This window comes from Hypomesus nipponensis, chromosome 18, assembly GCF_054491055.1.
Source record: "Hypomesus nipponensis isolate SF chromosome 18, ASM5449105v1, whole genome shotgun sequence".
In the NCBI taxonomy this organism is placed as follows: domain Eukaryota; kingdom Metazoa; phylum Chordata; class Actinopteri; order Osmeriformes; family Osmeridae; genus Hypomesus; species Hypomesus nipponensis.
In genome coordinates, this window is record NC_140378.1 from 16,327,674 (window position 1) to 16,346,314 (window position 18,641).

The 18,641-nt window shown below is 41.0% G+C and overlaps 2 protein-coding genes and 2 long non-coding RNA genes across 7 annotated transcripts in view; 1 reads left to right on the forward strand and 3 right to left on the reverse strand.

The window, feature by feature from the left end:
• Nucleotides 1-6,854, reverse strand: part of slc2a5 (solute carrier family 2 member 5) — a 127,464-nt gene extending 120,610 nt beyond the window's left edge. The window contains exon 1 of the mRNA XM_084680118.1: nt 6,321-6,854. Within this exon, the coding sequence (XP_084536244.1) occupies nt 6,321-6,392 (72 nt within the window). The 5' untranslated portion in view covers nt 6,393-6,854. The remainder of the gene's footprint in view (nt 1-6,320) is intronic.
• A 60-nt stretch (nt 6,855-6,914) lies between these two features.
• On the reverse strand, nt 6,915-10,605 carry gpr157 (G protein-coupled receptor 157). Its single transcript, XM_084680707.1, has 4 exons — nt 9,840-10,605; nt 8,601-8,814; nt 7,985-8,179; nt 6,915-7,859 (listed from the first exon to the last, which is right to left on the reverse strand). The coding sequence occupies exons 1-4, from the start codon at nt 10,214-10,216 to the stop codon at nt 7,653-7,655; spliced, it is 993 nt and encodes a 330-aa protein (XP_084536833.1). The 5' UTR covers nt 10,217-10,605; the 3' UTR covers nt 6,915-7,652.
• LOC146252409 (uncharacterized) lies at nt 9,862-11,502 on the forward strand. Its single transcript, XR_014732113.1, has 2 exons — nt 9,862-10,284; nt 11,140-11,502. It is a non-coding gene; the product is annotated as an uncharacterized LOC146252409 (long non-coding RNA).
• A 336-nt stretch (nt 11,503-11,838) lies between these two features.
• LOC146252410 (uncharacterized) lies at nt 11,839-16,908 on the reverse strand. Of its 4 annotated transcripts, none has more exons than XR_014732112.1 (5): nt 16,562-16,908; nt 15,982-16,063; nt 14,746-14,821; nt 12,899-12,961; nt 11,839-12,778 (listed from the first exon to the last, which is right to left on the reverse strand). It is a non-coding gene; the product is annotated as an uncharacterized LOC146252410 (long non-coding RNA). The 4 variants fall into 4 exon arrangements; XR_014732111.1 differs by having other exon boundaries at nt 14,733-14,821; XR_014732110.1 differs by having other exon boundaries at nt 11,839-12,961.
• Between the last annotated feature and the right edge of the window lie 1,733 nt (nt 16,909-18,641).

An 18,641-nucleotide genomic window follows, 5' to 3' on the forward strand; every position in this document is an offset into this window, starting at 1 on the left:
TAATACATTTGGGAAGCAGATAGGGTGGGAACACATTCTTAAAAAACGAATTATTTTCCGTGGGACAAACATTCTAACGGCCGTCAGAAATGGTGAACTATGTGGTCATGGTTCTAATATGACTCTAAATCCCGAAAAAAAATGCTCCAAATTAGTGTGAAATGATCAAATAACTACCCCACAGCATTTTTCGAAGTATTAATACATTTGGGAAGCAGTTTGGGTGGGAACACACATGCTTAAATCCTTTTGTTTGTGGGTCACACATTCTGACGGCTGTCAGAAATGGTGAACTATGTGGTACAGGCTCTATGATGACTCTAAAACCCGAAAACATGGCTCCAGATTAGTGTGAAATAACTACCCCAAAGCATCTTTCGAAGTTTAAATACATATGGGAAGCAGTTTGGGTGGGAACACACATGCTTAAATCCTTTTGTTTGTGGGTCACACATTCTGACGGCCGTCAGAAATGGTGACCTATGTGGTATTGGCTCTATGATGACTCTAAATCCAAAAACATGGCTCCAGATTAGTGTGAATTGATGAAATAACCACACCAAACAATCTTTCGAAGTTTTAATACATTTGGGAAGCAGTTAGGGTGGGAACACACATTCTTAAAAAACGAATTATTTTCCGTGGGTCACACATTCTGACGGCCGTCAGAAATGGTGACCTATGTGGTATTGGCTCTATGATGACTCTAAATCCGAAAACATGGCTCCAGATTAGTGTGAATTGATGAAATAACCACACCAAACAATCTTTCGAAGTTTTAATACATCTGGGAAGCAGTTAGGGTGGGAACACACATTCTTAAAAAACGAATTATTTTCCGTGGGTCACACATTCTGACGGCCGTCATAAATGGTGACCTATGTGGTATTGGCTCTATGATGACTCTAAATCCCGAAAAAAATGCTCCATATTAGTGTGAAATAACTACCCCAAAGCATTTTTCAAAGTGTTAATACATTTGGGAAGCAGATAGGGTGGGAACACACATTCTTAAAAAACGAATTATTTTCCGTGGGTCACACATTCTGACGGCCGTCAGAAATGGTGACCTATGTGGTCATGGTTCTAATATGACTCTAAATCCCGAAAAAAAATGCTCCAAATTAGTGTGAAATGATCAAATAACTACCCCACACCATCTTTCGAAGTATTAATACATTTGGGAAGCAGTTAGGGTGGGAACACACATGCTTAAATCCTTTTGTTTGTGGGTCACACATTCTGACGGCCGTCAGAAATGGTGACCTATGTGGTATTGGCTCTATGATGACTCTAAATCCGAAAACATGGCTCCAGATTAGTGTGAATTGATGAAATAACCACACCAAACAATCTTTCGAAGTTTTAATACATTTGGGAAGCAGTTAGGGTGGGAACACACATTCTTAAAAAACGAATTATTTTCCGTGGGTCACACATTCTGACGGCCGTCAGAAATGGTGACCTATGTGGTATTGGCTCTATGATGACTCTAAATCCCGAAAAAAATGCTCCATATTAGTGTGAAATGATCAAATAACTACCCCACACCATCTTTCGAAGTATTGATACATTTGGGAAGCAGTTAGGGTGGGAACACACATGCTTAAATCCTTTTGTTTGTGGGTCACACATTCTGACGGCTGTCAGAAATGGTGACCTATGTGGTACAGGCTCTATGATGACTCTAAATCCCGAAAAAATTGCTCCAGATTAGTGTGAAATAACTACCCTAAAGCATCTTTCGAAGTTTAACTACATATGGGAAGTAGTTTGGGTGGGAACACACATGCTTAAATCCTTTTGTTTGTGGGTCACACATTCTGACGGCCGTCAGAAATGGTGACCTATGTGGTATTGGCTCTATGATGACTCTAAATCCGAAAACATGGCTCCAGATTAGTGTGAATTGATGAAATAACCACACCAAACAATCTTTCGAAGTTTTAATACATTTGGGAAGCAGTTAGGGTGGGAACACACATTCCTAAAAAACGAATTATTTTCCGTGGGTCACACATTCTGACGGCCGTCAGAAATGGTGACCTATGTGGTATTGGCTCTATGATGACTCTAAATCCCGAAAAAAATGCTCCATATTAGTGTGAAATAACTACCCCAAAGCATTTTTCGAAGTGTTAATACATTTGGGAAGCAGATAGGGTGGGAACACACATTCTTAAAAAACGAATTATTTTCCGTGGGTCACACATTCTGACGGCCGTCAGAAATGGTGACCTATGTGGTCATGGTTCTAATATGACTCTAAATCCCGAAAAAAATGCTCCAAATTAGTGTGAAATGATCAAATAACTACCCCACACCATCTTTCGAAGTATTAATACATTTGGGAAGCAGTTAGGGTGGGAACACACATGCTTAAATCCTTTTGTTTGTGGGTCACACATTCTGACGGCCGTCAGAAATGGTGACCTATGTGGTATTGGCTCTATGATGACTCTAAATCCGAAAACATGGCTCCAGATTAGTGTGAATTGATGAAATAACCACACCAAACAATCTTTCGAAGTTTTAATACATTTGGGAAGCAGTTAGGGTGGGAACACACATTCTTAAAAAACGAATTATTTTCCGTGGGTCACACATTCTGACGGCCGTCAGAAATGGTGACCTATGTGGTATTGGCTCTCTGATGACTCTAAATCCCGAAAAAAATGCTCCATATTAGTGTGAAATAACTACCCCAAAGCATTTTTCGAAGTGTTAATACATTTGGGAAGCAGTTAGGGTGGGAACACACATTCTTTAAAAAAACGATATTTTTTTGTGGGTCACACATTCTGACGGCCGTCAGAAATGGTGACCTATGTGGTCATGGTTCTAATATGACTCTAAATCCAGAAAAAAAATGCTCCAAATTAGTGTGAAATGATAAAATAACTACCCCAAACCATCTTTAGAAGTGTTAATACATTTGGGAAGCAGCAAGGGTGGGAACACACATTCTTAAAAAACGATATATTTTTTTGTGGGTCACACATTCTGACGGCTGTCAGAAATGGAGACCTATGTGGTACAGGCTCTATGATGACTCTAAAACCCGAAAAAATTGCTCCAGATAAATGTGAAATAACTACCCCAACCATCTTTCGAAGATTTAATACATTTGGGAAGCAGTTAGGGTGGGAACACACATAAAAAAAAAAAAACGATATATTTTTTGTTGGTCACACATTCTGACGGCCGTCAGAAATGGTGACCTCTGTTGTAATGTCTCTATGCTGACTCTAAATCGGAAATAATGTCTCCAGATTAGTGTGAATCGATTAAATAACTACCCCAACCATTATTTAGAAGTTTTAATACCTGTGGGAAGCAGTTGGGAACACAGATTCTTAAGAAATCGTTTTGTTGTTGTTGTGGTTCACAAATTCTGACTGCCGTCAGAAATGGTGACCTCTGTGGTAATGTCTCTATGCTGACTCTAAATCGGAAAGAATGTCTCCAGATTAGTGTGAATCGATTAAATAACTATCCCAACCCATATTTAGAAGTTTTAATACCTGTGGGAAGCAGTTGGGAACATACATTCTTAAGAAATCGTTTTTTTGTTGTTGTGGTTCACAAATTCTGACGGCAGTCAGAAATGGTGACCTCTGTGGTAATGGCTCTATGCTGACTCTATAAATCGGAAAAAATAGCTCCAGATTAGTGTGAATCGATGACATAACTACCCGAAACCATCTTTAGAAGTTTTAATACCTTTGGGAAGCAGTTACTGTGGGAAAACACATTCTTAAAAATTCGTTTTCGTTTTGGTGGGTCACACACAATTTTTGGGCATTCATTTGAGTGCAAAATAAATTTTTGAGCTCTATGTAAAATAAACCTCTGCTGTTTTACAAATGGTAAAAACGTTGTCAATGAAGGTGATGTCTTTATCATTTCTGGCTCCAAATTGTCGACAGGGGAAGCAGAAACATGCATGTAGCTTGACTGAGTATTCTAACCAAGTTTGAGACCTTGGATGAAAATGCGCATGGGGTAGGCCTACGTTTGCAGAACAGGCAGCATTGATTCAAACCATGCTCGCCTTCACCCAGCAGCGGTAACGTTGGTACCGAAAGACAGGGAAGTGATTCCACACAGACCAGCACGCTCTGCCTGCTCTGGAGTATGAGTTTAATATCCCTTGTCGCTGGGGCAGTAGTAGATGGTTTGGGATCAGAAATCGATGCATGATAAAAGTTTTTTCTTTGTAGGTACAAACACGCACGCAAGAATCAATGGCTAACGAAGCTAAAAGAAGCGACCACTGTTAACGTCTTTAATCCGTGTATCTCAAATAAAGATTACAACTGAAACAGAAGTATGAATATCCAGGGTCTAACATTAAACACCAATGCTACACTTTATTATTCGTCAAAAGCCCTCCACAAAAGACCGATAAACAATAACTTCGAGAACAAGTGAGTGGCAAGAGATTCGAGGTTGATTTAACTTTTATCGGTAAACGTGGATGCGGAGCTCTAACATACGTTGCCCATTATAAACCAGACAATCACTGGTAAAAAAAAAAAAAACATATTACTTTTTCATAGCTTCAACATGTAACCATTTTGGCTGAAGTCAGAAGGAGCTTGGGGGGGGGCGCGACAGAAATCTGGGGGGGCGCGGCAGAAATCTGGGGGGGCGCAGCCCACCCCAGCCCCCCCCTGGATCCGGCCCCGCCCCCTTTCCACCCTTCACATGGTAACACATTTTGACATGAGCTCATGGAGCCGTCAGTGTGTAAAGAGAGCTCTCAGTTACATATCGGGCCCCTCCTTTACTGAGGATGGTGAATGGTCATCTTTGCTGGCAGCTCCCTCTCTCCGTACGATAATGAATAAGTGGGCATGAAGCCAAGAAAACGAATACCATACTCAAGGCACCGTCTTTCTATGGGATCAAGATATTTCAATGTCATCCAAATTTCCCCACTCATAAACGAATTTACGCTGATTTTAGAACAGGTAAGGGGAGTTGTGAGGCACGACGCGAAGCGGAGTGCCGAAAACCCCCTTACCTGTTCTAAAATCAGCGTAAACCACGGACTCGCGGGGCTTATTGCTTTTCTAAAACTGTTACTACAAATATTTGATATGGTTTCATCAATAAAAACTATTAGAAACAAAATAGTTTAATAATAAACCGTCCGTTGTGTAGTTCCTACACAAATCGTTGCCACGCAACAGCCAGATGGACATCTTTGCCGTCTTTTTCAATTTGAAATATTCGATGCGCAGTAATATGGAATGTTAAAGAATGTTATGAGGACAACCTGTGACATTATGCTGGATTTTACAATGGCATGGAACGCCATATAGCCAATCACAATCAAGTATGAGAACAACCAGTTTTAGAAATGTCAGTTTATTGTTACAACAACAGATGGCACTGTGACACCCTTATTTCTTCAAAGCGTTCCGACTTTTTTGTGTTCCTCGTTGAACTTTTCAAGACAGCGAACGGTGTGGTGTATTCAGTCTCGGTCCTTTCAGCTAGCTACATAGGAATAGTTGAATTAATATATACTCAATATAGTTGAACACGTTCGTTAATGATTAGCGTTAGCTGAAAGAATACATTAGCCGAGAGAGTATAAATATTGTTTAAATTACTACTACAGTCCATCCATCATACAGTCCCCAGCCGGCCTGTCAGTTTGACACAGAAGGCTACATTTGGACACACGCTTATATCATACAGAACTTGTCAAGGTTGTCAAAAATGGAAGAAAACACCGGTTATCATTCTCAACGTTACTTTTCAGAACTAGTCTTGAAGAAGACGGCGGGGCGGGGTGGTTATTTTATAATCTGGTGGATGGCTTTACATTCGGACCATTACGAAACGTCCACCACAACACTGTTTTATATTTGGACCATTACGAAATGCAGGGGTATCATTCAAGCACGGTCTCGTGTGTCCTTCAGGACAGAAACCATTAGGCCTACTGCCTGCTTTCACTTCATCAGCATAAACTGCCCCTTTCCATCGGCCTAAACAGAGCTTTGTCACGTTGACTGCTGACAATATGTAGGCTTGGTCAACAGTATTCTGTCATCCGGAACTAGTAGCTTTCTTGTAAGGATAATATGTTGAAATGCAATTCCTCAAAATGTTCAGTATGTTTTCTTTTAGGAACTGAATTCTTGTAGATTGAATTTAGGTTCCCACTAAAGATTTTCTAGTACCATAGGCCTTCTCTCACCTCAGAGGAATGCAATTTCCACAATGTCATACACAACTGTAAAGCCTCTATCCATCTAAATTAAGATTTCAAAAATAATCAATACTGTAAATACACTTACCACTCCTACAATTGATACCTCAACCTGACCTCTAAAAGGGTCAAGTAAACAATAATCACATCTAGAAAAAAACATTGACCCTGCAGTTGCAGCACAATTCAGTTTGTCCCACCACTACCAATCTACTGCACTAATTAATCTTATTGATGACACCTCGTCAACTAAACAGAGAGAATCATTAACGTTTTATTGGAACTTGAAACAAGAATGAAATGAGTTGTTGTAGCTTGGATGAAAGATCGTCCTTGAACATTGTGCGTCTAGTGTAGGTATATAGGATTAGAAAAACATTCTATTAACGTGAAGTTCAGTGGGTTCACTCACGTTATTGATATGCATTCTGTCTGGTGTGTAAGCTGTAGCTAAATTAGAGTAGGGCAGCCAACGCCTTGAGGGTCAAGGGGTCCCTCAAGAGGGCCTTAAAGGACCAGAGGACTTACGGAACCGTCAACTTCTTTATCTTACCTAACAAACAGGGACACATTTGTTTCATAAACATGGCAACTGCAAATGAACTGCCGTGGTTATGTCTGGTCAAGTGAGAGTTTCATAATTCCAGAGTGTTAAAAAATATATATTTGCACCATCACAAAAACACTCAGTGTTAGGTTTTTATTAAAGATCATTTTACATAAAATATATTTAATTTAACAGTAAACCTTGCTACAAACCGCTACAGTATATTGGTATGATGTTTATTATCTACTCTCAAGTCTAGTGATTTCTGTTCAGCAAAGGAATTTGTTAGAACTCGGACAGACTATGACAGATGTGCACTTTGTCATCGTCCTTTGACTGTGACAAAACAGTTGGCTGGAGTGCATACATACAGTACTTGAACACATGTTGTAAACTTAGGCAGGAGTGTTTAAAAAAAAAGGAAATCAGGGTGCTTTGCTATTCCTTTGGTATGGATGGCACATACAGTATTACACTGACAGTATAAAAGTGGGGTATTGCACTGCATTGTTCTTTTTGTTCTAGGTATTAAAAAAGCATCACAGATAAATAAAAATGACCCTTTAAGTGCACATATTGGTTCACTCAATAAAAAACAAGTAGCTGTACATTTCAATGTGCAAGTTTACCAACAAACGCTGGAGGACCATGAAACATTAGTGACCACAGTTCTAAAATGACACACCAACACTGGTTATCCCCATCCCCCAAAGTGCATACGTGTTGTGCGACTTGCCCTGGGTTGTGCATGCTTCTGCAGAATTTCCCGACCCTTCTCACAGCCACTTGCTATAATGAGGCTGCAGCAGAGGGTATCCTAACCTCCGTTTAGCTTCCCCAACATTGTCCCTCCCCTCTGATCTGTCCATCCTAGCGTCAGCACTCGTCTGCACAGACACCAGGGCTGGCGTTGGCCTCCCTGCCGGCTGCTCTCCCGTGGGAGGGGGAGAGCGGCTGAGAGGATCCCGCTCTGCAGAGACAGCAGCAGCTACACAGCAGCATGAACAGGCGTGAGCGGATGGGTTGAGTACAAAACACAAACATGATGCAGTTGGCTGCCCCCTGGAAAGTGTTTCCAATGCCCTGAAAACACACAGACATTGTGTTGAGGCAGGTTGTAAAACAGGATTGAAGATTGAAAATGAATAACAGGCAAAAATATTGTAAATAAGCATAATAAGAGGCAGTTCAACTGTAACTGAACTTACATGCAGAGTGACCAGCACTGGGTTTTGCCGGGCTGGGGAGCCCACCAACATCAGAATGAAGCGGATGGTGCTCCACATACGCAGGACTATGAAGATGATGGGGATTAAGGTCAACTTCCTGTCCGCCATGGAAGACAGGGAGTTGGACAGAGGGCTGGCGGCCAGGATAGGCCTGTACTCTGACAGTGCAGCATGCTGCATCATCAAACACATAGGGTTTACAAATTAGGTTTACTATATTTACACACATTATATTTTAGCTTATCATAGATGTCATCTATGTTCTGTGTACTTATATTTCATGTTATGCCAGGTTGCTTTGAGTTTTCTTGCACTAAGAATTTCAGTGCCCAGTCTTTCTTACCCTGTGTTGTTCTGTGCATATGACAATAAAAGACTTGAACTTGATATGAATATTAGTAACTAGCAATAAGGATGATAGACATACTCACTTAAATGTATATGACCTGTTAAAGGGACATTACACTCATCGTTTCAAAACAGAAGCCTTTTTAATTTGGCTCTGGTATATCATTCTTCTGAGGTGGAGGCTCTCTGAGCCACATGTAGCTAACCTCAGAACATACTGTGACAGGAGAGTGAACCAGATCCTCACCGCTCGGTAGATGTGCCTTTTGATGAGGACGTAGAGGATTGGCAGTGTGATGTATGCCAGGAACTCCCAGATCTTTCCCGTTAGAAGCATCCACAGGACAGGGTCCGGAGCACTGATGCTTACCCAACACCAGCCCACAGACACCTCAGACGCATCGTAGCCAATCCTGTGGAGGCTCACGGCTGCAACAGTGATGCCTAGGGGAATGCCCCAGCTGAGTGGGAGGAAAACAAAAGCAAGATGGGAAGCATTAAGCAACAACATGAAGTACTCTGTCTCTAGACTAGCGCCTACTTCACAGTCGCCTTTATTTATCGATTTGGTTTATATGGGTGGATATGGAGACTTTATTGGGATATCAATACTGCATGTTTTATTCTAGAGTTCAGGTGGAGCTAAAGGTTTGAATACAGACTGTGACAGCATGCCGCCTCTTTTTTTAGCAATAGTCTAAAATAATAAGACTCCTTGAAAAATGTACATTGAAGATCAACTTGAGTTCAGTGTTTTAATATTTCATAGCCTTCATTTAAAAGTAAATAACTGAACATGATGTGTATGTGAATGTTGCACTGCTCCTGTTAATAGGCAGATTCATTACAATCATAAAAAGCAACATGACTCTTCAGCATGTTGAGTTCAGTGAATGGCTCTGTTGTGCTGATTCACTGGCTTCTTAAAAAATCAACATAATTAGAATTGCACAACAAAGCATGCTTTGATTTAAACTGTGTTATGTGTCATTCTATATTTATTTATAAATGCACTCATTTGAATAAGGGTTTGTACGAAATAGCTTGTGTTTACTTGGTTTAACTTGTAAATCAGGATTAAATTGAATGTATGCAGGGGATCAAGGATGATCTTGGCTCTCCTTTTCTTAAGTGATCAGTTTAAAGAGTCAACCTGACTACTACTTGACGGTGATTCAATGTAAACAGCACATGATCAACCTTTTGAGTACCACGTTTGATATAAATACAGTAATATATAAATGTAATACAAGATCAGCAACACTAAAATAATTAATTATGAATGTCAGATGCAAACCAACAACAATGTACTAAACCAATCTTGGATTAAATTAGGAAAAGTTAAAAAACAAAAACTAAACATTAATACATATCGCATGATTTGTCTGATATTGGACCTTTAAAATAAGACCATGATTATTATTAAAATCACCTGAATATGTGAAGGTATTTATAACCTACAATAGTGTGTACGCAGCGAACCCACCTGATAAAGTGAAAATACAGCACCAAGCTATCAGCAAGTCTTTGACTTGTCTTCACGATGAAAATGTACAGGTAGATAGCGATAGCTACAGTCCAGAAAAACGAGCTTGTGTTTGAAAAAGTGGAAATTGCTCCTTGCACTACACAGCCAACAGATTCGGTCTTAAAAACATTCCAAACTCCGTACGCGTATGAGACGGCAGACAAAAAATCTGCGATCGACAGGAACACTAAAAGTTTTCGTGGAGTAGTTCTCAAATCTGGCCAAATTATGTATGTGAAAATTATAAGGAAAGATCCCAAAAATGAGAAGGCACAAGAAATTAGAACAAGTATCTGCTCAGAGACGTACACAACAGTCTGATTTTCAGCAGCCATAACTGCGCGGCAGGCTACGTCTTACCAACGGAACTCAAAACGAATCAAATCAACTTCACTCAACAAAGGTAACAATCCTCCAAGACAAAAATTCACAAAATAGGCTACTGTATAACTGAGATAAGTACTCCATCTTGCATTACGTCCGTAAACAATTCCCCCCTTTTTGAAACATAAACTTTTTTAAATAGAGAAACTCTCTGTCTGATGTGTTAATATGATAAAAGAACCTATATTTTGGCCAGTAAAATTTAAAGTCATTCTGAATCTAAAGAGGAAGCTCGACACTAGTTATACGCGAATGTTAATTTAACCCCTCCCTGCCACTGAGACATTTACCCGGAACACAAACTTGTCTGTCTGGTAAGCTAGTTGTGAGAAAGCATGGGACAAGTGTGGCATATTTGGAAGGTCGCTCAAATGAACCAACGCACAAAATAGAAAAGTGTAATCGTGACTTGTAGTGAAAACAGATTCTCACACCAGTGAAACTACTACATTTTCACTACACATAACTACAGTTCAAAAACTGTTTAGTGAAGAAGTGTTTATGCATATAAAATAACACTCTACGGGTAAATATGACTCTGGTGTTAAATTTACATTTAGTAATTTAGCTGCACACGCTCTCATCCAGAGCGACTTACAGTAAATACAGAGATCTTCCCCCGGGGCAAGTAGGTTGAAGTGCCTTGCCCAAGGACACAAATTCAATTGACGCTGCAGGGAATCGATCCGGCAACCTTCTGATTACTAGCCCGATTCCCTAACCGCTCAGCCGCCTGACTCCCCCCCTGCTTGCAGTAATGCAGTGCCATTGTGGTTTACAGAGGACTGCAGTGGTCTGTTAGCCTATATGTCTTTTTCTGCAGACAGCACGTCTGAATAACGATCCAATGCCTGAATCAATAATCTCCTTACAGCCCTGCTTCCACTTCATTTCACAGTCCCAAGACTAAAATACAAGCATGTTCTTGATTTGTATTGGGAAACCACAAAGACTGTGGCACGAGATACTACAAAGACTGTGGCACAAGATACTACAAAGACTGTGGTTCGAGATACTACAAAGACTGTGGTTCGAGATACCGCAAAGACTGTGGTTTGAGATACTACAAAGACTGTGGCTCGAGATACCGCCAAAGACTGCGGCCTCAGAAGGGTTTTATTATTTTTATTATTTGTATTATTGTTTTTATTTATTTTATGTAAAGCACTTTGAGCTGCAATTCTTGTAAGAAATGTGTTGTATAAATAGTCTTATTATTGATAAAAATATTTTTAAAGATACTATCCTCTACCTACAGCATATGCATTAAGGAGATTCATCAGAAATTTCACAGACAGTGCCTGTTTCTATTCTCATACTTCTAATTTGTTTTATGATAACCCTTCAGCCTAAGTATGTTTACATCTAATACTTAAACAAACTCATGTAATCGTGACCTTGGACTGATGTCGATGTTAGCTGTGATTAATCTACACTCAGAGAGGGTTTGTACCTGTGATGAAATACTCTGCACTGACTGAAGGTAGCCACATTTTATCATCACACAAAACTGTGCCAACATTAGCTTGAAGGAAAAGGGAAAAAAAAGACAATTGTGGATACAGTCAAGGAATAGCCTATTCAATTTTTTTATTTTACAATGACAAGCAAGAAAAATATAGTTGACAATCACATTTAAGTCTTAAAAAGCACAATTAAATGATACAATGACATAGGATAGTGGTAACAACAATACCATTTATGACATTTAGCAATGCAATTTAAATGATTGGCTGCTGATTATTATTATTATTGATACAGTTTGGGTGTGTACCGTATTGTAGAAATTGTAAATGTTGATCAAGTATCAGTAGTATAGAAAAATATGTAAATATCAGGTTGTTTGACTTGTGTCCACCTGTTTCCAGCAAGTGCTGTAACAGGGTGAAGTGTAGCAGTGCCCAGATATAATTGCGTGCGTAGTTTGACCACTATGCCCAATCTCCCGACACAAGATGGCACTACTGAATTGTGAACCTTTCAAAACACAAATGTCAGTAATTTTAGACAATTAGTTCGGACCATTTGAAATGCAGAACATTTAGAAATACATGATCATTTGGTGCGCAAACAGCATGACGTAAACAATTCATGTTTACATATTAGCATGACATAAACGTACACCAACCAAATGTCATCATTTGTAAAAAAAATTGTTTCAGTCTACCGAGCAATGAGAATCGGAAAAATGCTGATTAATTCCATAGACGTCATCACCAGACGCTTCAAAATCTGTTTAGGAGGACGGAAAATACGTACCACTCTCCTCCTTTCTCCGCTTCCTGTTCTCCCTCTCTGAGTGATGAACAATGAGGGCCGGCTGCTTTTCAGTGCGAAGAGTTTCTGCGGCAGTATACTTGCTGATTGCTTCGTTCTCACTCCTCACAACAACCAGCTAAGACACTGCCAGAGAAACACCCACAAGAGCCAAATCCAACAGCATCTCCTCCTGTCTCCCCTTCTTCAAGCCAGGCCGTCTCTCTGCCACGCTACCAGCAGGGAGTCTCTGAGGCCTGTTTGTCATAGACAAGCATTACGGTCAGGTTTCACCTGATGTGAGGGATCGTAGTGTAAGTGAGAGAAAGGGGATTCATTTGTGTCCTTCAGATCCTTTGGCTGGCAGTCTGACACACTTTTGTTTTGGGGTTGTAGTCCTATGCCGGGGTTTTGTAGTCCTATGCCAGGGGACAGCAGATCTGAAAGACATCAAGGAAGTATTGGTCCATTATTCACAGCATCACTAAAACGTTTTTCTCATAGGCCTGATTTGAGCTTTTATCATAGGATAATCAGAACCATATGCCAGATGGACTATCTGAAAACAGTTCAACATGTATGAATGCATCATGGAAACATGATTAAATGAAAACTAACACACATACACTTTTAAGATGGTGGGACTTGAGATTTGTCGAAAATCAGGTACCAGACAAAGTGGTCCTCCAGTACTTCAGAATAGAGGAACATTCTTTTATAGCATCACTGTACACCCCCTGATCTAAGAATAGGCTTTTCGTGAGTCACATTCTTGCAACAAGACATTACTTGGGTTCAGCTATTATTTTCCGCATCTGTTTGTGTGTGCGTGTGTGTATTGAGGGAATATATGTGTTCACATTTGTGTGCAAATGTGGGTGTGTGTAGTGTTGTCGTTAGCCAGACCTCACCAGAGAAGCCCCACTGATACAAAGTCTGGACTTCTGGCTATCTATCTTCCATATAGCAGAGTTATATTTAGTACAGAACAGCCCCTGTGGAATATACACTTTGTTGAGGGGACAACAGCAGCACAGATGTCACAGAGGGCCTTCACACTGGCTAGAAAGATCCAGAAGAGGAATAACTGAATAGGGAAAAAAGAAAGGAGGATGTCGTCCTAAGACTGAGAGCCCTCATATCAGCAAGAAGCCTGTCTACGTGACAAACATAGAATCCTATGAAGACGTTATTGGATAGCTATGCGGTCACTGCAACGCTGAAGCAACGTTGGATCATGTGACCATGTGACTTTGGAATAAGAGAATTGAGGCAGTGGCTTGTGCATAGATTTTCAGTCAGCTGTTGGACCTTAGGCAGAAGTTCCTCTTGGGAAATGTCACAGATAGTCAAGTGTTTAAAATGAGACCAAGGATCCGGTTCTTACTGTCTTAAAAAACATCAGGGAAAAAGTCTGTCATAAGTCAATCAGTTGCAGTTGCGCCATACCACACACGTGTGTAGAAACCTCGTCACACGCTTTCTGCCACAGTTGCTAAATGACTGCGCAGTGCCCCTGTATTTTTCTCGTGAGCCAGAAGCTGGCTGCCGTGACCACATGATGACAGGAATTCCTTCCTGCTCGGGCTTGATGTAATCCCTAATACAGGATTGCAGAATGCCAGGAAAGAATAAACAACCCACTCGCTTGGTAACAGGCTGCCTGCCTGCCGACTGGCTGACTGGCTGCTGACTGGCTGACAGTCCACCCAGTTGACTGACCAGGAGACTGTCTGCCTGGCTGAGACAGAACTCAAACCAGCATGAGCCTTCTATCAAGCCCACCATGTATCACAGATCCTAACACAGTCATCAGCCAGAGGTTAATTTAGCCATGCAGAGAGTTAGCAATGTTGAGCTAGCCAGGATGTGGTTCAAATGTGTTGTGAAGGCCAGTCTGGACCCTGTGGTGGACCGTTTGGGCTGGTTCTTCTCCTGCCTGGGTGGGGTTCATGTGGTGAGATTGATGGGTTTTTTGGTGGCAAACATTTGTAATGCTGTTTTCTGATTTTCAGTCAAATATTTTGCTGAGTAAGTTTGAGGTTTTGAGAGAGCGCGTGCTACATGAGGGATATAAGATTACAAAAGGACTGACCTACTGTTCGCGTGCTTATGTTTCTTGTCATCAGGGGTGACCTTGTGACAAGAAACTAAAAGACTGGCGAAAATATATAATTTATAGTTTTGTGAAGTATCCTGGTCTTAAGTTACCTGTAACACTTACACAAGCACAGAGCGTGATGAACCCAGCTCGGCTGTGGAAGATCTGTCGTCATCTCTGTCCGGCTGCTGCTTACGTGCTGAGGAGTGAACATACACATGGCTGTGATAAGACAATCTGGTTCACTTCACTTCAAATCTCTCTCTCTCTCTCTCTCTCTCTCTCTCTCTCTCTCTCTCTCTCTCTCTCTCTCTCTCTCTCTCTCTCTCTCTCTCTCTCTCTCTCTCTCTCTCTCTCTCTCTCTCTCTCTCTCTCTCTCTCTCTCTCTCTCTCTCTCTCTCTCTCTCTCTCTCTCTCTCTCTCTCTCTCTCTCTCTAGCTTGGCATGTCTCAGTTGTTACTCTGTCAGTAGCAACACTCAGGCAGTCATGCTTCCACTCTCTACTCCTATTTTTACAGATTAATTCATCTCACACTGAACACTGACATCACAAAACCCTCTAGACCAGCACTGCATTATTAGGTACCTCTCTTCCAAGGCACATTTCAGTCTTTGACATTTATTTATTTCCCATGCAGTTTAAAGATACATTTAAATGAAAAGGGTAGTTTTCATAGTTTTCATGGATAAGCCCTACATTCTACTCTCCATAGCATATCTGCTCTAGTTTTTATCATATAAATATTGTCCTTTATTTGTCAAGATGCCTAAATGCTGTGCATAACTGTCTAAAGAAACCAAATGTGGACATTGCATCAGTTTTCAGTCGTGGGCATTGTATGTCAAACTGTCTTACGTGAATTATTCAGAGGCTTTTACTCACAGGCACACACACACGCTGACTTGACTCCTAGTTACCAGAAAACAGTGTTGCCCCAGTAACAATCTGTTACAGTGTATAGGTTACATTTGAGTACACATAGGTTGCCAGCGCTGGGCAGACTTTATTTTATACATATAGATTAAATTTGTTATAATATGAGTTAACAGATATCCTAATTAGTGGATTTTTCTTGTCAGTAGCTCACTAACTTCTTGTTCTTCTGTTAGATTCAATCGATTACTACATATAAGACTAAATAGGACATATCTATACACTAAACTGCATGTTTTATACAAGGGCATATCCTTGTACCGAAAATAAACAGCATCTCACCCCCCTCTTGGTGATGGCGGTTCATGTGAGGCTGTCTTCTAAACTGTGCAGCAGTTGGTCGTATTTGGAAATACCCTCAGAGTGCCTCCAATTTTTGCAATGTATAAAACTGAATTGAGAAATGCTAAACATTGAACTCTTACCCAGTGTTTCTACATTTCCAATCCAAACTCTTCAGGTAACTGAAACAAGGCTGGATCTGAGGACACAGGCAAAGTTTCAGAGCTGAAAGAAAAATAAAAAAAACATGTTATTTAAAAAAAAATCAGTTCCTAGTATGTTTGGATCATATCTGAGTCACTCAGGGGACTTCTGAAATGATGTGAGTTGTAACAAGGTTTATCTGTGTGGAGGTCACTGTGTCAACGTGTGATCGGTGAGTCCATATTGCGTGTGCGAGTGTGTGTGTTGGATGTGCATGGATTAGTGTGTACATAGTGACACTCACTATAGTTGTTCCTATGGTACCCTTGGAATCAATACATTTGATATGACAAAGACATGGTCAGAAACACAAAACCGATTTGTAAAATTTGTATCCCACTGACACAATTCTTGAGATGTTTATATTGCCAAGAAAAGAAAATAATTAATTGCATGGCATCTAAAAGTTATCCTAAAATGTTTAATCTACCTCACCTACAAAATATTTTTTGCCATAGACAGCAGCAAAATAAACAAATTGTTTTAAACATGTACTATGACCAGAATGAGACTACTCACCAGTTTAGAAGCAGTGGGTTTCAGTGTGTTTTCAGGACTGGAGGGGATGGTATGCTCCATCCTCATGCTGTGACTCTCATGTTGCTGGGTTCTCCCTGTTTGGATCAGATCACACTAGCATGATGAAGTTATTGACCACAGGCCTCTCTCTCTTTCTCTCTCTTTCTCTTTCTTTCTTTCTTTCTTTCTTTCTCTTGCTCTCTTGCTCTCTCTCTCTCTCTCTCTCTCTCTCTCTCTCTCTCTCTCTATCTCTCTGTCTCTCTATCTATCTATCTATCTCTATCTATCTCTCTCAAGCAAGCCAGTACAAGTCAAGGCATGTCCCAACACGCCTGCCGTCTGCCATCTGAGTGTGTGAGATCTGCCTCACAGGCCACAGTGGGAGGAGCAAAGAGGAGAGACACAGAGAACATAACATGACTCAGCCTGGGTCATTCACTGTGTTATAGCATTAGCATAGCATACATGAGGTACATGACTGGTTGCCTTGTTTGGTTACCATATCTGAGCCATGGTTACCATAACCACTGTCAGTATCTTCATGATATAATGAAAAAAAGATAAAGCCTTCTCTAAAAATGAGTCTTTAGCTGACATGCTATCTTAGAGTGCAGTGTATTACGATACTGTCACACACCATGTTCTTGCTCAAATCCAGCAAAAACAAAAAAAAGGAAAGATATCATTTATGGCACAAAGGCCATCATGCAATATTTGATTAATCTTAGAACATGGTAATAAAGTGCATGTTGCCTGCAGGCGTTTTGCATGTGGTCTCCCTCTGCCCCCTCTACTGGCTTGTTCCATAATGCGTGGAGCCCAGATCTGCATGGCACTGATGGCCTTGGCTCACTCCAGGTAACCTTCCTCATCCCCCGCCCCCCCCCCCCCACCCCACAGCTGACATAGACTGAGTAGATGCAGCTTCAGTGAATACTCTCAATCCCCACTTCACTGCAGCGCTGCTTAGCAAGCATGATCAGCCTGGAGGCTCGGTGGAGGGACCGGGTGGAGGGACCGGGTGGAGGGACCGGGTGGAGGGACCGGGTGGAGGGACCGGGTGGAGGGACCGGGTGGAGGGACCGGAGCAGGAGCAGTGCACACGGCAGTGGCTGCTGATTCATCAGAATTCCCCCTTTTTTTTTATTTTTATACACATTAAGTTCACGAATGATGGGAGTAGATCAAACGTGTGAAATATTAATGGTGTGAGTAAAAATGTCTAATGATCATACTTCAAAAGATCCAAACCCAGCACCAGCTAAGCATCCCAGCACGGTGCTGGGGATCCTCTCACACTGCTACGCTAATTTGACAAATCACTAGCAAGTGAAAAAGTGAAAAAATATATTTAATACGTGTCCTGCATTTCTAATACTGTCCATGTAAAACGTCAAGGGAACTAAAGTATGAATGATGCATCCATGGGCGCTAGTTATTCACAAAGCCGGGTGGTAGATACTTGCGTGAGGAGGGGGGTAATGTAAGTTCATCACTGCACAGGAAGTTGATCACTAGGCAGAATCCCAGAGCAGCAGAGACCAGCTCAGCAAAACTGAGCTACAGCATGGTTCCTTTTCTGCTGTCTGAGCATCTGTACAGTGCTGTATATCTCACTGAAGTCACTGTTCTGCATATCCCTCCTGGGACTCCGACACAGAGTCAAACATCTTTACAAAGCACACACACATCTACACGCTCTGTATGATGTATTTTGTTGTCAAACCAAAGCGGTCCTCATCAAAGGTGGAAAGTGTGTTTGACCCACGGCAGATAGCCCTTCTTTTGAAGCATGCATGCGGCACTGCCAGTAGTTGAATAAATGCCGGTGGATGCAGTTTTAATGCAGTAGTTTTGTGAAGTATATTATAGATTTATTTGGTCAGACCTTTAAATCCCCTTTCAGGGCTTAAAGTATCCTAAGTTGTCCGCGTGACGCATGAGCTATGTGTTTAATTCTGAGGATAAAGAACAGTCATTGAAGTTAAGTTGATTCGTATTTCTGTGTAAGCCAATTATTAAAAAAAATATACATTGTTTTTATCAGACCAATGTATAAAAACAGCCTCCCATTATCAAA